This window comes from Symphalangus syndactylus, chromosome 8, assembly GCF_028878055.3.
Source record: "Symphalangus syndactylus isolate Jambi chromosome 8, NHGRI_mSymSyn1-v2.1_pri, whole genome shotgun sequence".
In the NCBI taxonomy this organism is placed as follows: Eukaryota; Metazoa; Chordata; class Mammalia; order Primates; family Hylobatidae; genus Symphalangus; species Symphalangus syndactylus.
The window spans coordinates 20,129,307-20,153,965 of NC_072430.2; the positions used below are offsets into that span (position 1 = coordinate 20,129,307).

General features: G+C 45.5%; 1 protein-coding gene across 7 annotated transcripts in view; it reads right to left on the reverse strand.

Annotated features, from left to right (window-relative positions):
• The window catches only part of VRK1 (VRK serine/threonine kinase 1), a 368,204-nt gene that overhangs the window by 237,729 nt on the left and 105,816 nt on the right, over nucleotides 1-24,659 (reverse strand). The window contains exon 12 of one of the 7 annotated variants that reach the window (XM_055288238.2): nucleotides 11,596-11,793. The exons of the other annotated variants lie outside the window; for them this stretch is intronic. Coding sequence (XP_055144213.1) covers nucleotides 11,791-11,793 — 3 coding nt within the window. The 3' untranslated portion in view covers nucleotides 11,596-11,790. Of the gene's footprint in view, nucleotides 1-11,595; nucleotides 11,794-24,659 lie in introns of those variants that run through there. 7 annotated transcript variants of the gene reach the window in all.

Sequence of the window (24,659 nt, forward strand, 5' to 3'; positions counted from 1 at the left end):
GTATCCAAGTCACACAGCACCAAATTACGTTAGTGGCAGCGAATCCATACGGGTCTGCAGCCACCTCAATTCTTAACTCCTCAAAAGAAAGAATTCCGCTGAGGCAAGTTTTAGAGCAGGAGTGAAAGTTTATCAAAAAGTTTTAGGGCAGGAATGAAAGGAAGTAAAGCACACTTGGAAGAGGTTCCAGCAGGCGACTGGAGAGAGTCAAGCGCATAATCTGATCTTTGGCTTGGGTTTTATATGTTGGCATGCTTCTGGGAGGTTGCGTTCCTTCTCCCCTGATTCTCTCCTTAGGGTGAGCTGTCTGCACGCACAGCGGCCTGCCAGAGCTCGGGAGGGGCTGCATGCGCAGTGTGTTTACTCAAGTTGTGCACATGCTAACTTGAGGCATTTTTCTTTCACTGGCTGAGTGTTTAATCCGCCATTTTGCCTGTTAGTGCACATGCTTGAGCCCACTCACCCAACTCCTGAGATCTTATTGGGAAGCTGCTGATCACCAGTTTCAGGTGTTCCTGTCTACTGGGAGACCTTTCCCTGGCACTGGCTGCAACCAATTATTATTTTATAGAGACAGTTCTAACAACCTCCTGACCATCACCTGATGGTTGCCTGACATTCCTGGTGAGGGGCGCCTCTCCTGCTCTGCTCATCACATCTGCTGACTGCTGCCTGTAACAAGCATATTTCAGAAACTGAAAAAAAACAGCGCATAATGCAGTGGGGGGAGGGAGGGTGCAGAGTGAGCCAGAAGGAGAGAGGAAACCAAGGAGGGAGAAGCAGATCATGCTGCCCCCTGGGTGTGCTTTTACCCTAAGGGCTCAGGATGGGAAGCCATCAGAGGGGTTTAGCAGAGGGACTGCCTGATCGTTGGGACAAGTGTGGGAAGAATGAAGTCAAAAACTTCCAATCATCATAACACGAAAAGACAAACCACAGGTTGGGAGAAGGTGTTTCCCATTTATATCACCAGCAAAGGGAGAGGATCCAAACATATATAAAGAACATCTACAAATCAATAAGAAGGAGACAAAAACAACCCAAGAGGAAAGACTTTGAAAAGGGTTTTCACAGAAGAAGAAACACCAATAGCCCACAAACATGTAAAAAGATGTTCTGCTCAAAAATAATTCAAAGATGCAAATTTGGTGTCTGTGAGCTTGAGAAGTTCTGCGGGACCCAATGAGGTACACATTCCATTAGGAAGCAATTGTGGCTATTTAAGAATATAGTAAGAATATACATTTTGGGGGTGGAGCCAAGATGGCCGAATAGGAACAGCTCCGGTCTCCAGCTCCCAGCCCCAGCGACACAGAAGACAGGTGATTTCTGCATTTCTGCTTGAGGTACCGGTTTCATCTCACTAGCGAGTGCCTAACAGTGGGTTCAGGACAGTCGGTGAAGCGCACTGTGCGCGAGCCGAAGCAGGGCGAGGCATTGCCTCACTCGGGAAGCGCAAGGGGTCAGGGAGTTCCCTTTCCTAGTCAAAGAAAGGGGAAACAGACGGCACCTGGAATATCGGGTCAGTCCCGTCCTAATACTGCGCTTTTCCAACGGGCCTGGAAAACGGCACACTAGGAGATTGTGTCCCGCACCTGGCTCGGAGGGTCCTATGCCCACAGAGTCTCGCTGATTGCTAGCACAGCAGTCTGAGATCAAGCTGCAAGGCGGCAACGAGGCTGGGGGAGGGGCGCCCGCCATTGCCCAGGCTTGCTTAGGTAAACAAAGCAGCCAGGAAGCTCGAACTGGGTGGAGCCCACCACAGCTCAAGGAGGCCTGCCTGCCTCTGTAGGCTCCACCTCTGGGGGCAGGGCACAGACAACCAAAAACTCAGCGAGAACCTCCACAGCCTTAAATGTCCCTGTCTGACTGACAGCTTTGAAGAGAGTAGTGGTTCTCCCAGCACGCAGCTGGAGATCTGAGAACGGACAGACTGCCTCCTAAAGTGGGTCCCTCACCCCTGAGCAGCCTAACTGGGAGGCACCCCCCCAGTAGGGACAGACTGACACCTCATTCAACCGGGTACTCCTCTGAGACAAAACTTTCAGAGGAACTATCAGACAGCTGAATTTGTGGTCTCACGAAAATCCGCTGTTCTGCAGCCACCGGTGCTGACACCCAGCCAAACAGGGTCTGGAGTGGACCTCTAGTAAACTCCAACAGACCTGCAGCTGAGGGTCTTGTCTGGTAGAAGGAAAATTAACAAACAGAAAGGACATCCACACCAAAAACCCATCTGTACATCACCATCATCAAAGACAAAAAGTAGACAAAACCACAAAGATGGGGAAAAAACAGACCAAAAAAACTGGAAACTAAAAAACAGAGCACCTCTCCTCCTCCAAAGGAACGCAGTTCCTCACCAGCAACGGAACAAAGCTGGATGGAGGATGACTTTGATGAGTTGAGAGAAGAAGGCTTCAGACGATCAAACTACTCTGAGCTGCGAGAGGAAATTCAAAACAATAGCAAAGAAGTTAAAAACTTTGAAAAAAAATTAGAAGAATGGATAACTAGAATAACCAATGGAGAGAAGGGCTTAAAGGAGATGATGGAGCTGAAAGCCAAGTTTCGAGAACTACGCGAAGAATGCAGAAGCCTCAGTAGCAGATGCGATCAACTGGAAGAAAGGGTATCGCTGATAGAAGATGAAATGAATGAAATGAAGAGAGAAGGGAAGTTTAGAGAAAAAAGAATAAAAAGAAATGAACAAAGCCTCCAAGAAATTTGGGACTATGTGAAAAGACCAAACCTACGTCTGATTGGTGTACCTGAAAATGATGGGGAGAATGGAACCAAGTTGGAAAACACTCTGCAAGATATTATCCAGGAGAACTTCCCCAATCTAGCAAGGCAGGCCAGCATTCAGATTCAGGAAATACAGAGAACGCCACAAAGATACTCCTCGAGAAGGGCAACGCCAAGACACATAATTGTCAGATTCACCAAAGTTGAAACGAAGGAAAAAATGTTAAGGGCAGCCAGAGAGAAAGGTCGGGTTACCCACAAAGGGAAGCCCATCAGACTAACAGCTGATCTCTCAGCAGAAACTCTACAAGCCAGAAGAGAGTGGGGGCCGATATTCAACATTCTTAAAGAAAAGAATTTTCAACCCAGAATTTCCTATCCCGCCAAACTAAGCTTCATAAGTGAAGGAGAAATAAAATTCTTTACAGACAAGCAAACGCTGAGTGATTTTGTCACCACCAGGCCTGCCCTAAAAGAGCTCCTGAAGGAAGCACTAAACATGGAAAGGAACAACCGGTACCAGCCCCTGCAAAAACATGCCAAATTGTAAAGACCATCGAGGCTAGGAAGAAACTATGGCAACTAACGAGCAAAATAACCAACTAACATCATAATGACAGGATCAGATTCACATATAACAATATTCACGTTAAATGTAAATGGGCTAAATGCTCCAATCAAAAGACACAGACTGGCAAACTGGATAAGGAGTCAGGACCCATCAGTGTGCTGTATTCAGGAAACCCATCTCACGTGCAGAGACACATATAGACTCAAAATAAAGGGATGGAGGAAGATCTATCAAGCAACTGGAAAACAAAAAAAGGCAGGGGTTGCAATCCTAGTCTCTGATAAAATAGACTTTAAACCAACAAAGATCAAAAGAGACAAAGAAGGCCATTACATAATGGTAAAGGGATCAATTCAACAAGAAGAGCTAACTATCCTAAATATATATGCACCCAACACAGGAGCACCCAGATTCATAAAGCAAGTCCTCAGTGACCTACAAAGGGACTTAAACTCCCACACAATAATAATGGGAGATTTTAACACCCCACTGTCAGCATTAGACAGATCAACGAGACAGAAAGTTAACAAGGATATCCAGGAATTGAACTCAGCTCTACATAAAGTGGACCTAATAGACATCTACAGAACTCTCCACCCCAAATCAACAGAATATACATTTTTTTCAGCACCACACCACACCTATTCCAAAATTCACCACATAGTTGGAAGTAAAGCTCTTCTCAGCAAATGTAAAAGAACAGAGATTATAACAAACTGTCTCTCAGACCACAGTGCAATCAAACTAGAACTCAGGATTAAGAAACTCAGTCAAAACCGCTCAACTACATAGAAACTGAACAACCTGCTCCTGAATGACTATTGGGTACATAATGAAATGAAGGCAGAAATAAAGATGTTCTTTGAAACCAACGAGAACAAAGACACAACATACCAGAATCTCTGGGACACGTTCAAAGCAGTGTGTAGAGGGAAATTTATAGCATTAAATGCCCACAAGAGAAAGCAGGAAAGATCCAAAATTGACACCCTAACATCACAATTAAAAGAACTAGAAAAGCAAGAGCAAACACATTCAAAAGCTAGCAGAAGGCTAGAAATCACTAAAATCAGAGCAGAACTGAAGGAAATAGAGACACAAAAAAACCCTTCAAAAAATTAATGAATCCAGGAGCTGGTTTTTTGAAAAGATCAACAACATTGATGGACCGCTAGCAAGACTAATAAAGAAGAAAAGAGAGAAGAATCAAATAGATGCAATAAAAAACGAAAAAGGGGATATCACCACCGATCCCACAGAAATACAATGTACCATCAGAGAATACTACAAACACCTCTATGCAAATAAACTAGAAAATCTAGAAGAAATGGATAAATTCCTCGACAAATACACCCTCCCAAGACTAAACCAGGAAGAAGTTGAATCTCTGAATAGACCAATAACAGGTTCTGAAATTGTGGCAATAATCAACAGCTTACCAACCAAAAAGAGTCCAGGACCTGATGGATTCACAGCTGAATTCTACCAGAGGTACAAGGAGGAACTGGTACCATTCCTTCTGAAACTATTCCAATCGATAGAAAAAGAGGGAATCCTCCCTAACACATTTTACGAAGCCAGCATCGTCCTGATACCAAAACCTGGCAGAGACATAACCAAAAAAGAGAATTTCAGACCAATATCCTTGATGAACATTGATGCAAAAATCCTCAATAAAATACTGGCAAACTGAATCCAGCAGCACATCAAAAAGCTTATCCACCATGATCAAGTGGGCTTCATCCCTGGGATGCAAGGCTGGTTCAACATACGCAAATCAATAAATGTAATCCAGCATATAAACAGAACCAAAGACAAAAACCACATGATTATCTCAATAGATGCAGAAAAGGCCTTTGACAAAATTCAACAACCCTTCATGCTAAAAACTCTCAATAAATTAGGTATTGATGGGACGTATCTCAAAATAATAAGAGCTATCAACAACAAACCCACAGCCAATATCATACTGAATGGGCAAAAACTGGAAGCATTCCCTCTGAAAACTGGCACAAGACAGGGATGCCCTCTCTCACCGCTCCTATTCAACATAGTGCTGGAAGTTCTGGCCAGAGCAATCAGGCAGGAGAAGGAAATAAAGGGTATTCAATTAGGAAAAGAGGAAGTCAAATTGTCCCTGTTTGCAGATGACATGATTGTATATCAAGAAAACCCCATTGTCTCAGTCCAAAATCTCCTTAAGCTGATTAGCAACTTCAGCAAAGTCTCAGGATACAAAATTAATGTACAAAAATCACAAGCATTCTTGTACACCAATAACAAACAAACAGAGAGCCAAATCATGAGTGAACTCCCATTCACAATTGCTTCAAAGAGAATAAAATACCTAGGAATCCAACTTACAAGGGATGTGAAGGACCTCTTCAATGAGAACTACAAACCACTGCTCAATGAAATAAAAGAGGATACAAACAAATGGAAGAACATTCCATGCTCATGGGTTGGAAGAATCAATATCGTGAAAATGGCCATACTGCCCAAGGTAATTTATAGATTCAATGCCATCCCCATCAAGCTACCAATGACTTTCTTCACAGAATTGGAAAAAACTACTTTAAAGTTCATATGGAACCAAAAAAGAGCCCGCATCGCCAAGTCAATCCTAAGCTAAAAGAACAAAGCCCTGGAGGCATCACGCTACCTGACTTTAAACTATACTACAAGGCTACAGTAACCAAAACAGCATGGTACTGGTACCACAACAGAGACATAGATCAATGGAACAGAACAGAGCCCTCAGAAATGATGCCGCATAGCTACAACTATCTGATCTTTGACAAACCTGACAAAAACAAGAAATGGGGAAAGGATTCCCTATTTAATAAATGGTGCTGGGAAAACTGGCTAGCCATATGTAGAAAGCTGCAACTGGATCCCTTCCTTAACACCTTATACAAAAATTAATTCAAGATGGATTAAAGACTTATATGTTAGACCTAAAACCATTAAAATCCTACAAGAAAACCTAGGCAATACCATTCAGGACATAGGCGTGGGCAAGGACTTCATGTCTAAAACACCAAAAGCAATGGCAACAAAAGCCAAAATCGACAAATGGGATCTCATTAAACTAAAGAGCTTCTGCACAGCAAAAGAAACTATCATCAGAGTGAACAGGCAACCTACACAATGGGAGAAAATTTTTGCAACCTACTCATCTGACAAAGGGCTAATATCCAGAATCTACAATGAACTCAAACAAATTTACAAGAAAAAAACAAACAACCCCATCAAAAAGTGGGCAGAGGACATGAACAGACACTTCTCAAAAGAAGACATTTATGCAGCCAAAAAACACATGAAGAAATGCTCCTCATCACTGGCCATCAGAGAAATGCAAATCAAAACCACAGTGAGATACCATCTCACACCAGTTAGAATGGCCATCATTAAAAAAGCAGGAAACAACAGGTGCTGGAGAGGATGTGGAGAAATAGGAACACTTTTACACTGTTGGTGGGACTGTAAACTAGTTCAACCATTGTGGAAGTCAGTGTGGCGATTCCTCAGGGATCTAGAACTAGAAATACCATTTGACCCAGCCATCCCATTACTGGGTATATACCCAAAGGACTATAAATCATGCTGCTATAAAGACACATGCACACGTATGTTTATTGCGGCACTATTCACAATAGCAAAGAGTTGGAACCAACCCAAATGTCCAACAATGATAGACTGGATTAAGAAAATGTGGCACATATACACCATGGAATACTATGCAGCCATAAAAAATGATGAGTTCGTGTCCTTTGTAGGGACATGGATGAAACTGGAAAACATCATTCTCAGTAAACTATCGCAAGGACAAAAAACCAAACACCGCATGTTCTCACTCATAGGTGGGAATTGAACAATGAGAACTCATGGACACAGGAAGGGGAACATCACGCTCCGGGGACTGTTGTGGGGTGGGGGGAGGGGGGAGGGACAGCATTAGGAGATACACCTAATGCTAAATGACGAGTTAATGGGTGCAGGAAATCAACATGGCACATGGATACATATGTAACAAACCTGCACATTGTGCACATGTACCCTAAAACCCTAAAGTATAATAAAAAAAAAAAAAAAAAGTAAAAAAAAAAAAAAAAAGACTATATATTTTTAGATGTATGTGTACTATGTCTCTCAAATGGCTACTAAATCATTAGGACATACATATGGCTTTTTTTTTACCTAATATAATAAACAGAACTCCTGGGTGTTTCTTTTGGTTGAGGGATGGGTGGAAAAATTCCTGAGAATTTTTGGGGCCTGTGGGTTGGAACAGATGAACTGTCCTTGAACAAGTCTGTGAGGTCACCCCTGAATCAGGAGTGCAGAGAAGGCAGAACCCAAGAAATCAGGGGCTGCATTCTGTAGGAGATGGGGGTGATGGAAGAACAATCACAGTCTTTCTCTTTGGAGGCCGTTAAGAATGCCTCTATATGGTACTATTAAATTCATGCTGGTCCCTGTTTCAGAAGGATACAGAAGGAATATGGCTGGAGGTCTGAGGGAGTTCAGAGGAAATGGTCCAGACCCTGAGTAGGGAGTTGGATTGTGTCCCCCAAAAGAGATTTGTCTAACTCCTAACCCTTGGAACCTGTGAATAGAACCTTCTTTAGAATTAGAGGTATTCACAGACATAATTATGTTGAGAATCTCTATGTGGAGTCACCCTGGGTTTAGGGTGGGCCCCAGCTCCATGACTGGTTCCCCCTTATGAGAAAGGCAGCAGGGGATCTGAGACACAGAGAGGCTTAGTGGGGAGGCCATGATGTGAAGACAGAGGCAGAGACTGGAGTGATGCTGCCACAAGCCAAGGGCACTAGGAGACTGGACGATCCTACTCCAAAGCCTTCAGAGGGAGCATGGTCCTGCCCACATGTTGATTTCACCTCAGGCTTCTGGCCTCCAGAACTGAGGAGGAACAAATTTCCACTGTTTTAAGCCACCAGTCTGTGGTGATTGGTTATGGTGGCCCCAGGAAGCTAATGCATCCCATTTGGTTACTGCAGAGTGTAAAAGGAAATTAAATCTTAGAACCCTAAACTCATTAAGCCAAAGGAAAAGTTAAGCTGGGAACTGGGTCACACAAACCTGCTTCCCCTTTTTGGTTCCTAAATAAGAAGACTACAAGATAAAAAACTACATGCCTCCTCCATATTTTGCCCACAAGGAAATTCCTAGTGAGCTCCAAGATCTTAACCCTAAGGTGTTTCTGTTAAAATTTCACCATGGCCATGTAAATCAATAGCTTATCTTTACAGATGCAGTCACCCCGGCCCACCAGACACAAATGCATATCTGATTGTTCCCCTGCCCCATTTTGTCTACGTTTCCTTGTGTAAAAATGCAGACTCACTGAGCCAGACAAAGGCATGAATAACTCTTTTCCCCTACCCCCGCTTACATAAAAATTGTGTACTTCTCAATATCCCGCCCTTTCCCCTTTAAATTTGGAGCACTCACAATCATCTTTAGAGAAAGGCATAAACCTGTCTCCCGGGAGCGTGTCCTTAACTTTGGCAAATCAACCTCCTAAAATGATTGAGATTTGTCTTGTTATTTTTCTTGATTGACAAGAGGAAGGAGCAACAGGTTTGGCTGACACACAGATCCACCACCTCCAGGGAGGGTGGCCTGGGAGCTGCTGGGGGCAAAGCCAACCGACCAACTGAATCCGGCCGTCTCTCTGCACCATTAGCAGCTCTGGGCCTTGGCATAGAGGCCTCTTGGTGTGGGCTTGCTTATTTTCTCCAAGGTCAATGCTGTGCTTGGGGGAAGTAACAGACACACACACGCAGTCTTGTTAGACAAGAGCAGCCAAGGAGAGGTGGTAGGGGAGCCCTGGGCTGAGTTCCAGCCCCAGCTCCACCCTCCTATGGTGTGTGGCTGTGGGTCTGTCATTTCTCTCTCTGGGAAATCTGGAGCCCTCTTGCTGGTGGCCTCACCAACAACTGAGTTAGTAGTTGGACCCTGCACAGCCATCTGCAGAGGGCCGTGGTGGGTGTCTGGTGACCTTAGACTGCTCAGAGTGAAGTCACCACGGGGAAGACATGTCTACCCTGGGTGAGATTGAGAAAGGGCACTTTCCTGGATGTATTAGTCTGCCAGGGCTGCTGGCACACAGTACCACATGCTGAGCAGCTTAAGCAACCAAAATGTATTGCCTCACAGTTCTGGAGCCCAGATGTCTAAAATCAAGGTGTCGACAGGGTTGGTTCCTTTTGAGCAATTTGAGGAAGAATCTTCCACTCTGCTCTCCTAGCTTCTGGTAGCCTCAGGTGTTCCTTGGCTTATAAATGACTGAATTCTCCTGGTATTTTCACATCCTCCTCCCTCTGTGTGTCCATGCCCTAATATCCCCTTTTTACCGGGACACCAGCCATATTGGATTAGAGGCCCCTCTAATAACCTCATTTTAACATGATTTCCTCTGTAAAAACCCAATCTCCAAATAAAGGCACATTCTGAGGTATTTGGGGACATAATTCAATCCATAAAACTGGAACAACCACCAAAAAATGTTGATCCCACTCTTTCTGACATCTAAGTGACTAGAGGGCACAGATCTGTCCAGAAGTCAGTCAACCATTTGTGGCTTGGGGAGCTGGAGAGGGGGAATAAAGAGAAATTGGGGGTGATATTTGTTTGGTTGTCTTGGCAAGGGGGTCAGCCCTTGGCCATGCCGCCTGGGTTCGAATCTCCAGCTTTGTTCTTTGCTAGCTCTGTGGCCTTACACAATTTTTTAAAACCTGACACGCCTCAATTCCTTCTTCTGTAAAATGAGAATAAAATAATAGTATCTATCCCCTAGGGTGACTGTGAGAATTAAAAGGGAGGATGCCCGTGAAATGCCCAGGACAGTGCCAGCACACAGTGAGCCATCAGCAGAGGGTAACTGTAATAACAGTCTCGGTATCTCCAGTCTCTAGCACCTCAGGAGTGTTTAATTCATGAGTGGCGAGTAAGAAAGAGAATGAGGGAATAAAATATAAACCAATAAGTTGGTGTAATTTGCATAGGCTGAGAAATGACCACTAGTTGTACTTGTCTGTGGAAACAGACAAAGGTACCTGGCAAGTTAAAAAGATTGCTGATATCACGGCCTGTTCCCACCAGCGAATCCTCCGTGGGAGAAGGTAAGTTCACGGTTGCTCCCACTGTCAACTGGTAAATGTTTTATACTATTTACGAGGCAGAGCAATTATGTATAATTATTCCATAATGCAAACACATTATGAATACTTAAAGCACCATTTTTTTTCCTCCTCCTAAGGAATCTGGTTGAACTCTGTGCTAAAGATATCTTGTGTAATTGAAATTTGGAACAAGTGTAGAAAGGAATAAAGAGCCTTTCTGACTAGGGTTAAGGAAACTGCAATAACCCTTCTTGTGAAAATAGGAAAGCTGTTCTAGGAAGGCCTGGGAAGGGCTCTGTTGTGGAAGTATCCTGCACAGCAGAGCATCAAACACTGATGTGCATAGAGATGGAGAGCTTCAGTGAAGCGGTCCCCCATACCTAGTCACTCTCTAACATCCCGCCTTTTACATTTCTGTACCACACTTAACATTTATGGAATTATCTTTACTTGTTCACCTGTCTATGGCCTGCCTCCCCCACTAGAAAGGGAGAATTGGTAGTCTCATTCACCAGTGTGTCTCTGTAGCCATGGCATCCAGATAAGGGCCCAGCACAGCAGGCATTCAATAAATAACCGTCAAAGAAGCAAGTAAATACAGGAATAATAGGTCACTCCCCGTATTAGTCTGTTCTCATGCTGCTAATAAAGACATACCCAAGACTGGGTAATTTATAAAGAATAGAGGTTTAATGGACTCATAGTTCCACATGGTTGGGGAGGCCTCACAATCATGGCAGAAGATGAATGAAAAGCAAAGTCATGTCTTACATGGTGGCTGGCAAGAGAGCATGTGCAGGGGAACTCCCCTTTATAAAACCATCAGACCTTGTGAGACTTATTCACTATCACGAGAACAGCAGGGTAAAGACCCGCCCCCATGATTCAATTCCCTCCCACCAGGTCCCTTCCACGACACATGGGAATTATGGGAGCTACAATTCAAGATTAGATTTGGGTGGGGACAGAGCCAAACCATATCACTCCCTGAAGGGAAGGAGTAAGTGAAAAAGGAATCATCATTAAATGGGCACTTGCCATATGGGTGCAGTCGCATGATCTCATTTAATCATCACAGGCCCTCTTGGGGTTCAGTATTTTACCCCCAATGCACAGACGAGGACATTGAGGCTCGAAAACATTAAATGATTTATTTGCCCAAGATCACACAGGTACAAAGTTGTAGAGACAAGATTCGCACCGCAGCCTCAGTCCCTTCCATTCTCTGGACTGTCTTCTGCATCAAACATCAGGTGCTCAGATCAAAGGAGCATTTTGAATGGGCAGCCAGATCACCATAAATCACCCAACTGGACTGTCTCACTGTAATCAGAAAGGAGCAACAGATACAAAAGCTGTTTTCAAAAAGGAAAAGAGGATCCCAGTGGCCGGGGGAGGCCATTCATTAAGGGGGCTCATTTGCCTGACAGCTGAATGGAAACTTGAACTGCAGCCTCTCAACCTGAACTTCGACTTGGCCTAATTCCGTATCGAGTGACAACAGCTTGCCATCTGTCCTGGGTCTGATCCTCCAAGGACCTCAAAGGGCAGATCCAATCTCCCTTCACTTGGCCTTGACATGCATACCCTATCCGTTCTTACATAAGAAACAATTTATTCTCCGGCTCCTCTCACAGATGGCTGGACAGTTGCCTGTTGCCTTATCTACCACACCACCTGAGAGAGTTAGGGGTAGGAGTGGGCACGTTACAGTGAGGATGGAGCTGATACAAGTAGGCAGAGTATTTCAATTGGGGTGGGACAGGTGTAACCCATCCACCTCTGCTCTAAGTGTTGGCTTACAGGGCCACATGGAAAGGATGTGGACTTGGGAGTCAATCGCATTGTGTTTCAGATCCTGGCTCCCTCATCACTAGCTCTGTGACCTTGAGCCAGTCATTGTACTTTCTCTGCTCAGCGTCTTAGCTATAAAAATAACTCCTTCCCTGTGGAGTTCTTGTGAAGATTTAATTTAATGGGGGTAATGTATGTAAATCACTTTGGATCTGACATTGGGAACAAGCTTCTTAAACAGCAGGTATTATTATTATTAGATTACATAGATTCTCAGCAAATGTCTCTTAAACCCAAGAAGTCTCCAGGAACATGGCTGAAATTACTGTTGTTGAACTAACCTCTTCCCAAAACTCATAGAGAAAATTAGCACAACGTGGAGCTATGAGGGTTGTTGGAAGTCATTTGATATGTCCATTTTACAGATGGGGACAACAAGGCCCAGAGAAAGGGAGACAGGTAGGCCAAGGCCACCCAGCAAGTCAGTGGCAGAGCAAGGAGGTGAAGCCCAGACCCCTAAGCTTCCCCTCATAACCCCCTCTCTCTGTTCATTTGCATCCATTTCTCTTGCTGCATAGCAAATATTCCCAAAACATAATGGCTTAAAATAGTAACAGTCATTCTATTATCTGTATTAGTTTGTTAAGGCAGCCATAACAAAAAAACACAAACTGGGTGGCTTAAACAACAGACATTTATCTTCTCATGGTTCTGGAGGCTAAAAGTCCATAATCAAGGTGCCGGCAGGTTGGTTTTTCCCGAGGCCTCTCTCCTTGGCTGCAGGCGGCTGCCTTCTTGCTGTGTCCTTGCTGGTTTCTTCCCTGTTCATGCACACTCCTGGTATCTCTTCCTCTTCTTGTATGGAAATCAATCCTGTTGGATTAGGGCCCACACTTATGACCTCATTTGACCTTAATTACCTCCTTAAAGGCCCTGTTTCCAAATACACCCATATTCTAAGGCACTGGGGTTAGAACCTCAACATGTGAATTTGGGCAGCGGGTTGGTTGTGGAGGGAGACACAATTCAGTCCATAGCATGACCTCTCACTGTTTCTGTGGGTCAGGAATTCCAGAAGGCTCAGCTGGACAGTTCGGGCTCAGCATCTCTTTCATGCCATTGCTTTTTCAGATGGGGGAATGGAGATGGAACGGTGGAGGATGGAGCACCCAGAGACTGGCCCAGAATTTCTCTCTTCACATAGTCTCAAGGCTTCTCCAGGTGGTCTCTCCATGTGGTTTAGTGTGGGCTTCCTCATGGTATGGTGACCCTCAGGCAGTCAGTCTGCTTGTACAGCAGTACAGGGTGTGAGACCCAGGGGGTCCAGCAAGCAAGATGGCAGGTCCATGCTGCGGCACCACCTCCACCTCCTCTATTGGTTACAGTCACACCATGCTCGACTGAGTACTGCCCCCAAAATTCATGTCCACCCAGAACCTCAGAATACCACCTTATTTGGAAACAGCACCATTATAGACGTACTTAGTTAAGGTGAGGTCTTACTGGAGAAGGGCTGTATTAGTCCATTTTCGCACTGTTATAAAGATGCTACTGGGTAATTTATAAACAAAAGAGGTTTAATTGACTCACAGTTCCACACAGCTGGGGAAGCCTCAGGAAACTTATAATCATGGCAGAAGGCAAAGGGGAAGCAAGGCACATCTTACATAGCAGCAGGACAGAGAGTGCGAGCAATGGGGGAACTGCCAAACACTTTAAAACCATCAGCTCCCATGAGAACTCACTCACTATCACGAGAACAGCATGAGGGAAACCGTCCCCATGATCCAATCACCTCCCACTAGGCCCCTCCCTTGACACATAGGGATTACCATTCGAGATGAGATTTGGGTGAGGACACAGAGACAAACCATATCAAGGGTGGACCCTAAATCCAATATGGCTGGTGTCCTTATAAGGAGAGGGAGGTTCCAACACAAAGGCATTACAGAGGAGGCAGGAACAAAGGCTGCCTTCCTATGTTCTTGCATTGCTATAAAAAAAAAAAAAAAACCTGAGACTGGGTAATTTATAAAGAAAAGAGGTTTAACTGGCTCGTGGTTCTGCAGGCTGTACAGGAAGCATTGCAGCATCTGCTTCTGGGGAGGCCTCAGGGAGCTTTTGTTCCTGGCAGAAGGCAAAGCAGAAGCAGGAGTCTTCATGGCTGGAGCAGGACTGAGAGAGACGGGGGAGGTGCTGCACACTTAAAACAACCAGATCTCATGAGACCTCACTCACTGTCACGAGAATGGCACCAAGTGGGAAATGCACTTCCATGATCCAGTCGCCTCCCACTGGTCCCTCTTCCAACACTGGGGATTTGGGCAGGGACACAGAGCCAAACCATATCAAAGGCCATGTGAAGAGGAAGACAGATTGAAGCGATGCAGCTACAAGGAATGCCAGGGATGGCTGCCAGCCACCAGGAACTAGGAAGAGGCTAGAAAGGACTCTCCCCTAGAGCCTTCAAAAGGAGTTTGGCCCAACCAACACCTTGATTTTGGATGTCTGCCTCCAGAACTGTGAGAGAATACATTTCTGTTGTTTTGTCACCCAGTTTGTGCTAATTTGTTACAGAGCCCTAGGAAACTAATGTACAAGCCCACCCACATTCAAGGGGAAGGGAATTTCCACCTCTTGATGGAAAGTGGCAGGGTTCCAGCAGAGCACATGGGACAGGAGTTACTGTACCACCCATCTTGGCAAAGCACAATCTGCCACAAACTCTGGAGTGTATAGGAAGAGTAGGGCAGAAGTGTTGAGTGTATGTTTAGGGCTCCAAGCACAACAGAGGTTTATTTCTCACTCATGGAAACCACAGGCCTCCAGGTCCTTCCAAGACAACCTAAGCTTTCTGAGGTTGACCATCCCCAACCTAGAAAGCTCCTAAAGGATTTCTGATGTGGCTGGACCTGGGAAAGGAATAGAAGCTGGATCGTGTGGCCAGAGAAGCTGGAGGGATGGGTATGGCTCCTGGCTCACCCCAGCCATGGGGCAGGACTCCTAAACCAGCACGAAGCAAACCCACAACCACTGCCCTTGAAGCCTTAACAGGGACATTTACCAGGTAATTCTAGGAATCTGTCTGCACGTTAAGGAAGTCTCTTCTCTGCAGGGTGGCTGGGGCTTGAAGGGAGGGGACCTGCTGTTTGTTCCCCGATTCTAGAGGTGCTCTGCCCACCAGGGACAGCAGTTCCAGGCTGCCTAGCCAAAGCCCACTCTTGCTGTCTTACGTTTTCAGCTTGCTATAACAAAATACCATAAACTTGGTGGCTTATAAACAACAGAAATTTATCTCTCACACTTCTGGAGGCTGGGAAGTCCAGGATAAGGGTACCAGCAGATTCAGTGCCTGGTGAGGGCCTGCTTCCTGGTTCATCGACAGCCGTCTTTCTACTGTAACCTCACACGACAGAAGAGACAAACAAGCTTCCTTGGAAATCTTTTATAAGGGCATTAATCCCATTTATGAGGCCTCATGGCCTAGTCACCATCATGACCCAATCACCTCCCAAAGACCCCACCTCCAATTGTCATTACATGGGGGATTAGGTTTCACATTAATTTGGGGGGGCACAAACATTGAGACCATAGCAGGGCTGCCATAAACCAAAGCTCTGCCTTGAGCTGCCTTTCTCTCAAAGGAAATGTTTTCCTTGCTAAAAATACAAGACTAGAAATGGGGTAAACTCCAGGCACACTGTATTAGTTCAAGGATCCCTAGCAGCAAGCAAAAATAAACTCACAGATTATTAAATACCGAGCTCCAAACACAATCGAGATTTATTTCTCACTCATGTGAAGCCCAATGCAGGGTTCTGATTAGCAGGTGTCCCTTCTCTAAGGCATGATTGAGAGGTCCAGGCTCCTTCCATCTTGTGACTCCCCTATCTTCAATATGTGGCTCCCAATGTCGCCATGGAAACTACATCAAATATGCAGAAAGGGGAAAAGCACAGAGGATGGGCTGGGGGCTGTGGATGGGGAAGAAGTGCCCATCACCTCCACCTACAATTTATGATCTAGAACCCATTCACAGGTCTGCACCTAACCACAAAAAGAGGCTGGGAAACAGTCCGGCGGCACAGCCAGAAGAAAGGGAAAGGGGCTTGGTGAGGAGCTAGCCAGCGTCTGCCCATAGGAAGGAAGGTCAGAGGCTCAGTGGCTCATTACATCCGCAAGTGCCTGGGCTCTCTCCCTTTCCCCCCATCTGCCCACAGAGGCCACTCTGCCAGTGGTCCAGTCCACCCCTGGACTCACTCTGAACTCTTCAAGCTTTATACCCTACAGCAAATCCATTAGCAAATCCCTCTGGCTCTGCCCTGGCATCTCCAGACCCTGGCCTCTTCTCCATCACCCTGGTCCATGTCACCATCATCTCTCACCTGGGTAATCACAGTTGCCTCTTCACTGGGCTTGCAGCTACTACCTGCTCCTCCTCCAGCCCTTTCTCATCACAGCAGCTTGAATAATCCTTTCAAAACGGAATTGGAGATCTGGTCTATGCCAAAACTGCCCATTAGCGACACATCTCACCCAGGCCAGCATCTTCAAAGTGACCCAGGGGTCCCTGCACAACCCATGTTCTCTTAGACCTCATCTCCTCTCCATCCCCCTTCCCTGTTCACTCTGCCCCAGCCCCACCATGAAATGTAGACCCTCCTTTTCCAGCTCTTGAATCTGGGCCCATTTGGGAAGCATGTCTACCACAAAACTAAAAGCCACCATCCTCAGTGAGGTTGCTCTTGTTTTCATGATTCTCCCCATGGTTGCAAGAGGGCTGCCATGACTCCAAGAATAACATCACACTGCAACCCCCAACGCAAGAGGCAAGAAGGGGCACTCCCCAAATCCACCTCTCTCTTCTCATCAGAGAAGGAAATCCTTCCCAGAAGCTTTTCTATGAGTTTCATCATCCAAACCCAGGACACATGACCACCCTTAGTTTCAAGGGAGCCTGGGAAAGGGCATGTTAGGGTCTTTGGGCCTCTAGAGTAGAAGGTAGGTGAGGTTGAGGTGAGTTTGGAAGGGATGCTACCTAGGCAACTAGTAAGGTTTGCCAACAGCCTTGCTTAAGCAGTCTCAGAAGTGGAGCACTGCAGAGCCTGCACAGTGGAGGCGTCCAGGCCAGCCTGTGAGAGGGGCCAGGCAAGGCCAGAGTTGGCACGGTCTGCCCAAGTTTCCCTAATTAACTAGGGGAGAGGCAGCCTGTGCTGAAGTCTCTCATGGCCCAGTCTAGCATCCTCAATCCAGTTCCCGTAAGTCCTGCTCCATGAGAAGTAAGGGGGAAGTTCTGGAAACAGCCCATGAGGCAAACGTCATAGGTCACAGCTGTTTCCCCTTCAACAGAAGTGCAACAGAAGTGCAAGGACAGAGATAGAACACTTGGCTGTGAATAACAATCACTTCTTTGATCAAGCCCTGCATTTTTTGCAATGCTTGTGGTCCTCTCTGAAGTCAGCAGCACATTGACTGAGGCAGGAAGGCTGCAGTGCCAATCACCCACCCACAATATCCACCCGGAGCGATTTTCTTCCTAGTTCATTTCCCCTCCTTTTGCCACTTGATAAAATATAGTACAATATTTTTTCCTGGAAAGGACAGCTGTTTCATCAGTATTACAAAGCACCTTCAATTTGAACTTAACTTGTAACCACAGCCAAAGACTATCTTGCTTTTAGTCACTATTATGTGGAATGTTATTCATTACTTTTTTATTTCCAGCAGTATGTTTTCTATCAATGTGTATCTTTGATAACTCTTTTTTTTAACATGAATGAATTTCTCTCTACCACAAATATTATGTGAGTAGACAACAGGCATGCTAAACTCGAGTGTCTTTGACTTCTTGGGAAAGAAAAAGCAAAAGAGAATTGAATTAACTCTCTTTTCCCTGGGCCCATCCCTAGGACTTGCAGAAGCCCAACCTTCTCCACTCTTTGCCACCCTCACCTACCTAATGAGAATGAAATTCCACAGGCTCAAGAGGGCAGGGTGGATCTGTGTGGGCATCCCAAGCTTTGGGTGCTGGGGTCTGGGATGGAGAAGAGTCTGTAACTCTGGACAACAGCACCAAGTATCACCCCTGCCCCTGCCACGTGACTGGTTACAAGCATGAGGAACACATGGGGTCAGGCTCCAGATGTAGGCTGCCATTTTTAGAGTGGGTGACCTTGGAAAAGTCACAGAGCCTCAGAGATCCTGAGTGAGCCCTAGTGCCTATCTCTGCAGAGTGAAATCACCCTGCAGGCTTGGGTGAGAGCTGCAGTCTCTCCTTGTCAGTATGCTTGCCCAACTCTGAAGGACTCTCTACATGGAAGCTGTGGTTGTTGTTCAAGAGAAGCAGAGTCCCCCAACTTCATCGCTGCTCTCAGGACCTTACCGTTTGGGAAGGAAGGCCAGAAATCCTTCTCAGCCACAAGGCCCTGGTCTCATGGTGCCTCCTCCAGGAAGCCTTCTCTGTCCCTCCATACCTGCTCTGTGCCCAGGCAGCACCTGGGTCTCATGCTGCCTCCTCCAGGAAGCCTTCCTTGTCCCTCCATACCTGCTCTGTGCCTGGGCAGCACCTGGCAAGCTGCTCCCTGTTGCCCCTTTCACATTACACTTTGTGCTAGTCTGAGTGCCTCTGCCACATCTGAGCTTCCCCCAGTCATCTCTGGAGGCCTGGAGCCTAAAAGCAACTCTGTGCTCAGAAAATACTAGCTGGCTTGATGGAACACCTGGGGCACAGACACAGGGAGCTGTTTCTAAACAACAATGCAAAGTTTAACTTGCCAGTCTGGTGCATGGCAACTGCAGAGCTGAGAGTGGGTCTCCTGAGTGGCATGAGCACTCTTTCAAAATGCAGCTCCTTCAGGAACTGCTTTAGGGGAAGGAGCAGCACATTGAGGGGCCAGGTCTTGGTAGGGTGTTCTTTCGGCAAAGCTAAATCTTCCCATATCCACATCACACTGAGAACCTGTAATTAACCAGTGCCCAGAAGGCACATGGCAGTTTCCAAAGAGCTCCAGGGGATAGGAAAGAAAAACATATTTGAAACATCTAAGCCAGCAATGGATTACATCTAGAATGTGCAAGAAACTCCTGCAAACAGATAAGAAAAAGCAGTCCTAATGGGAAAATGGGCAAAAGAAAAGAACAGGCAACTTATAGAGGAAGAAAACAAAGGAACCAGCAAGTAAATGAAGAGACACTCAAAAGTATTAGCAATTAGAGAAATGCTATTTAAAACAAAGATCACTGTATACATATTAGACTCACAAAAATTAGAAAGATGAGTTGTGCCAAGTGCTGGTGAAGATATGACATGTCACGACTTAGCCAAACTAGACACCCTGTGCCACAAACAATTCCACTTCCAGGTTTACAGGCCACAGGAATTCCCACAGTGGCCTACATGGTGACTTAGACGGCCATTCTGCAGGATCACTGTATTCCCTTCAAACCAAGGCTCATTCCATTGTGAGACACGCCAGTATTTTATGTAACACTAAGAAAGGAAAAACAATGAAAAAATGCTCTCCCATCAGAGACTTTTATACAATTGGAATTCAAAAATGCCTATTTTGAATCTTTTAGCCTTATTGATATGTTTTTTTTCAAATCACTTTTCACCCTTAGGCATATATAGAAAGAAAAATAGAAGTAAAACAAATTGAATGAGTCTTTTAGCTCTCCCTCACATCCCAAGCCCAGCTCTCTGAATCACCTTCTGACCCACAGTTGTCAGTGTCCATCTTTACCCACACAGCACTGCCTTCAAGAGTGTGATCATGAAGCATTTCTTCAGCATGCTCCACTATCACCTCCTGATATGCTTCCAGGGTACAGTCGCCCCTTGAGCCAGTTCCAACATTAATACTGATAATGTTTGTGCAGAGCAGGCAGTGGCAACTGTCACAAGTGAAGATAGCAAGCACAAGAAGCCACCCAGTGTGAGATGTTAAAATAATCGACTATGTGCATCTTCGAATCTCTAAGACATGGTGTTTGTGGATTTGGTAGCCATCTGGGAATAACAGTGATATAGTTTTGATTTGTGTCCCCACCCAAATCTCATGTTGAATTGTAATGCAATGTTGGAAGTGGGGCCTTGTGGGAGATGACTGGATCATGAGGGCTAATATGGTTTGGCTGTGTCCCTACCCAAATCTCATCTTGAATTGTAGCTGCCATAATCTCCACGTGTCATTGGAGAGACTTGGTAGGAAGTAATTGAATCACGGGGGCAGGTTTTCCCATGCTGTTCTCATGAGAGTGAATAAGTCTCACGAGACCTGATGGTTTTATAAAGGGCAGTTCCCCTGCACACGTTCTCTTGCCTGCCACCATGTGAAGAAGGACATCTTTGCTTCCCCTTCCACCATAACTGTAAGTTTCCTGAGGCCTCCCCAGTCCTGTGGAACTGTGAGTCAATTGAACCTCTTTCCTTTATAAATTACCCAGTCTCGGGTATGACCTTATAACAGTGTGAGAACGGACTAATACAGGGGTGGTTTTCTCCCTTTTGCGCTGTTCTGGTGATAGAGTTCTCATGAGATTTGGTTGTCTAAAAGTGTGTGGCACCTCCCCCTTGCTCTTCCTCTTCCTTCTGCTTCAGCCATATGAAGACATGCCTCCTTCCCCTTTACTGCCCACCATGATTGTGTCTTTTTTTTTTTTAATGATTGTAATTTTTTTTTATTATTATTATTATACTTTAGGTTTTAGGGTACATATGCACAATGTGCAGGTTTGTTACATATGCATCCATGTGCCATGTTGTTTTGCTGCACCCATTAACTCGTCATTTAGCATTAGGTATATCTCCTAATGCTGTCCCTCCCCCCTCCCCCCACCCCACAACAGTCCCCGGAGTCTGATGTTCCCCTTCCTGTGTCCATGAGTTCTCATTGTTCAATTCCCACCTATGAGTGAGAACATGCGGTGTTTGGTTTTTTGTCCTTGTGATACTTTACTGAGAATGATGTTTTCCAGTTTCATCCATGTCCCTACAAAGGACATGAACTCATCATTTTTTATGGCTGCATAGTATTCCATGGTGTATATGTGCCACATCCCCAGCCCCCATGCTTCCCGTACAGCCTGTAGAACCATGAACCAATTAAGCCCCTTTTATTTATAAACCACTCAGTCTCAGGTATTTCTTTATAGCAGTGTGAGAACAGACTAACATAGATGGTGAAAATACAGTGGAGACATGCCATGGAGCTCTGTGCAGCAGCTAGAAGCATTGGACAGAGGGCACACACACACAACTGTTCATGGAAATCAAAACGGTAATTTCCACAAAACTTACTGGAACAGTTGCTTATATGGAGGGAGGATAAAAGGAGAAGAGAGTGGAGGGAAAGTGGAGTAACTACATAAGTAATTAACAAGAACGACAATGACAAAAACAAGAAAGGGGTCTTGCAAAAGTTGAGAGGTCACATGTTACACTCATTTAATACTCACAACTCCTACCATCTGCAGTGCAGAGATGGGGAAACCAAGGATCTGAGAGAGTGGGATGGGGAATCGAGTCCAGGAGAGAGAGACCTCCCATTTCTGAGCACTTACTGTGTACCGGATTAGCCTCACGATATGCTTAGCCTCATGACACTGCCAAGGCAGAGAGATTGCCCTCACTTTACAAGGGCAGACACTAAGGTTCAGAAAGGGGAACTCTCTTGCCTCGGGACCCACAGCTTATAAGAACCAGCTGAGATTTGAGCCCAGGTGTGAGGGTCCAAAACTTATGGTCTCTCCATGATGTGCCTTTTTCTCCATGTACCTATCAAAGGTTCAGGCCAGAACAAGAAGGCAGAAGAAATCCCAAGGAACTGCAATCCTGGGCCATACCTGCAAGAAGTAGAGAGGCTCTGCCATACCTGCAAGAAGTAGAGAGGTTCTGTATATTGGGAGAACATGGGAGGGGGTGCACCCACCAGTGGGGAGGCAGGAAATCCCATCGCATGCCATGAAGCTACATGGCAGTCAGGTAGCCTCACTGGCTGGGGGCAAATGTGTGGACGAGCAGGCATGGCTGAGCTCAGCACAGGGGCAGGCTTGCTGGACAGACCACATCACAGGCATCTCTGCCACACCCCCATTCTGTCTGACCTCTAGGCAAGGCACAGAGCTTCTGTCCCCGAGCCACTGTCCATCTGCCCTTCCTTGCAGCCACCCTCCTAACAAACTATTTTGCTTATTTACTTGTTGTCTCTTTCTGCCCCCAAAGACTGTAAAATCCATGAGGGCAGGAATTTTTGTGTGCTTTCTCCTTTGCCACATCCCCAGTGCCTGCACATAGTAGACCTCAGTAAAAGCTGAATAAATGAATGTTGAATAAATGAAATAATGAAAGGCCTTATATCCCATGCCAAGGAGTGTAGCTTGCTTCCTGAGGCACTGGGGTGGCCACTGGAGGGTCTGGGTGGAGCTGAGACATTCTCAGACCTGCCTGACAGCAGCAGTGGGTGCAATGGTTAGGAGTGTAGACTTCATAGCCAGGCTGCCAGGTGTGGCCCCTGTCCCCACACAAGCCTTGTAACCTTGTGCAAGGCACTCAATCTCAGCTTCCTCATCTGCAAAATGGGGATGAAAATAGTACCTCCTTCATAAGGTTTTGAGAGGATGAAATGAGTTCATACGTGTGGTGTTTAGGACAGTACCTGGCATAATGGTAACGCAATAGTCATGTATCAGTTTTTGCTGCATAACGAGCCCACCAAAATTAGTGACTTAAAACAGCAATCTTTTATTTAACTCATGACTCTGTAGTTTGGCAATCTGGGTTCATCTTGGTCAACTATGAGGTTCTTCTGCTGGTCTTGGCTGGGTTCACTCTTGCTCAAGTTGGCAATCAACGACCTCACTCACACATTGTATGGTTATCTGGCTGTAGCTGGAGTTACAGGGTATCTGGGCTATGTGTCTCTCTCAACGTCCAGCAGATCAATTCAAGCTTGTTCATGTGGTGGCAGTTGCAGTGTTTCCAAGTGCAAAAAGATAAAGCAAACCCCAGTGTACAAGCGCTATTCAAGCTTCTGCTTGTATCATTTTGCAAATATGTCCCATTGGCCAAAACATATCACATGGCCAACTCAGCTTCAAGGAGTAGAGAAACAGGCTCTACCCCTTAATAGGAGGGGAAGAATTTGTGGCCATTTTTGCAATCTATGACTGCCCTTGCTATTTCAGAAATGGCAAAGGCATCTAAAGAGAACTCAGGAGGCCTCTGCTAATGACCAGATTTGACGAAAGACTGGAAGCCCTACTGGGTGTGAGAAATGGGAAACCAGCCTGTCCCATTCCATATCCTTACTTCCCAGCCCTCTGTGATAAGAACTAGTTATTTTGAGTGGCAAGTGGGCTATGCCACAAGTAGGTTTCTGCTCTGTCTCAAATGGCCCTTGAACTTCTGGGGATGGAGGACGGAGTGCAGGCTTAGAGCAGATCTTTCAGAGAGTGGTCAGAGTTGTCCGCCTGTAGCACCCTCTGAGGGTGGCATCCCCAAGCCTCAGCCTCCGCAATCCAGTCTGTAAAAGCCTGATCTCACTTAGCTCCTTCTCAAACAATAATTTGAAATCAACGAATCCTGTGCTGACTATACTCCTCCCCTATGATTACTGAGCTTTAGACATGAGGAAACAGGCATTTCTCAACCAAGCCCTCCATCAGTGATTACCATTATTGCATAATTGGGGACCTCAGAAGCAACAGAGTGCCATGAGCTGCCAGGCCCAAGCTCTTACTCAAATGACACTCTGAGTTCAGCTGCTAGAAGACAAGAAAATGTGGCTAATTGAGACTAAAGACTGCTCTGAGTAGCTTTCTAATTTTCCACAGTTAGTTCCTTTTTATTCTGCAGTGGTGTCCTTTTGGTAATTGACTTTCAAATAATATTTGTTACATATCATACTTAAACAGGAGTATTTCTGGCAGGGTTGAGCTATACAATGGATCTAGAAGTGGATTTCATTAAGGGAACCAGCTCTACAGATCTGAGTCACACCCACAGTGCCAGCCACACACTAATGTTCAAGAAACATGGCCCATGAGATACGTCCACACAGTTATCAGTGTACAGAAATCGCAGCATCATTTGTGTGTGCATGCAGCAACCACACAGATGATTACAGAATTCTCACAGCTTTTCTCTCATTTTTCATGACCCTGTGAGTTTAAAAGGACAAGAAACAAATGAGGACACTAGATTCATCAAAATTGGATCATGAAGCATGTTACTGCACATCTACTATACGCCAAGCATTGGAAATACAGACATGAATATGGCAACACCTGTCTTCAAGATGTTCACAACATGGGGGCATGGATGGGGAAAACCAAAAAGCAAAAAATTATAATAATGCAGTGGGAAAGTCAACATTATAGAGATTTATACACATGCA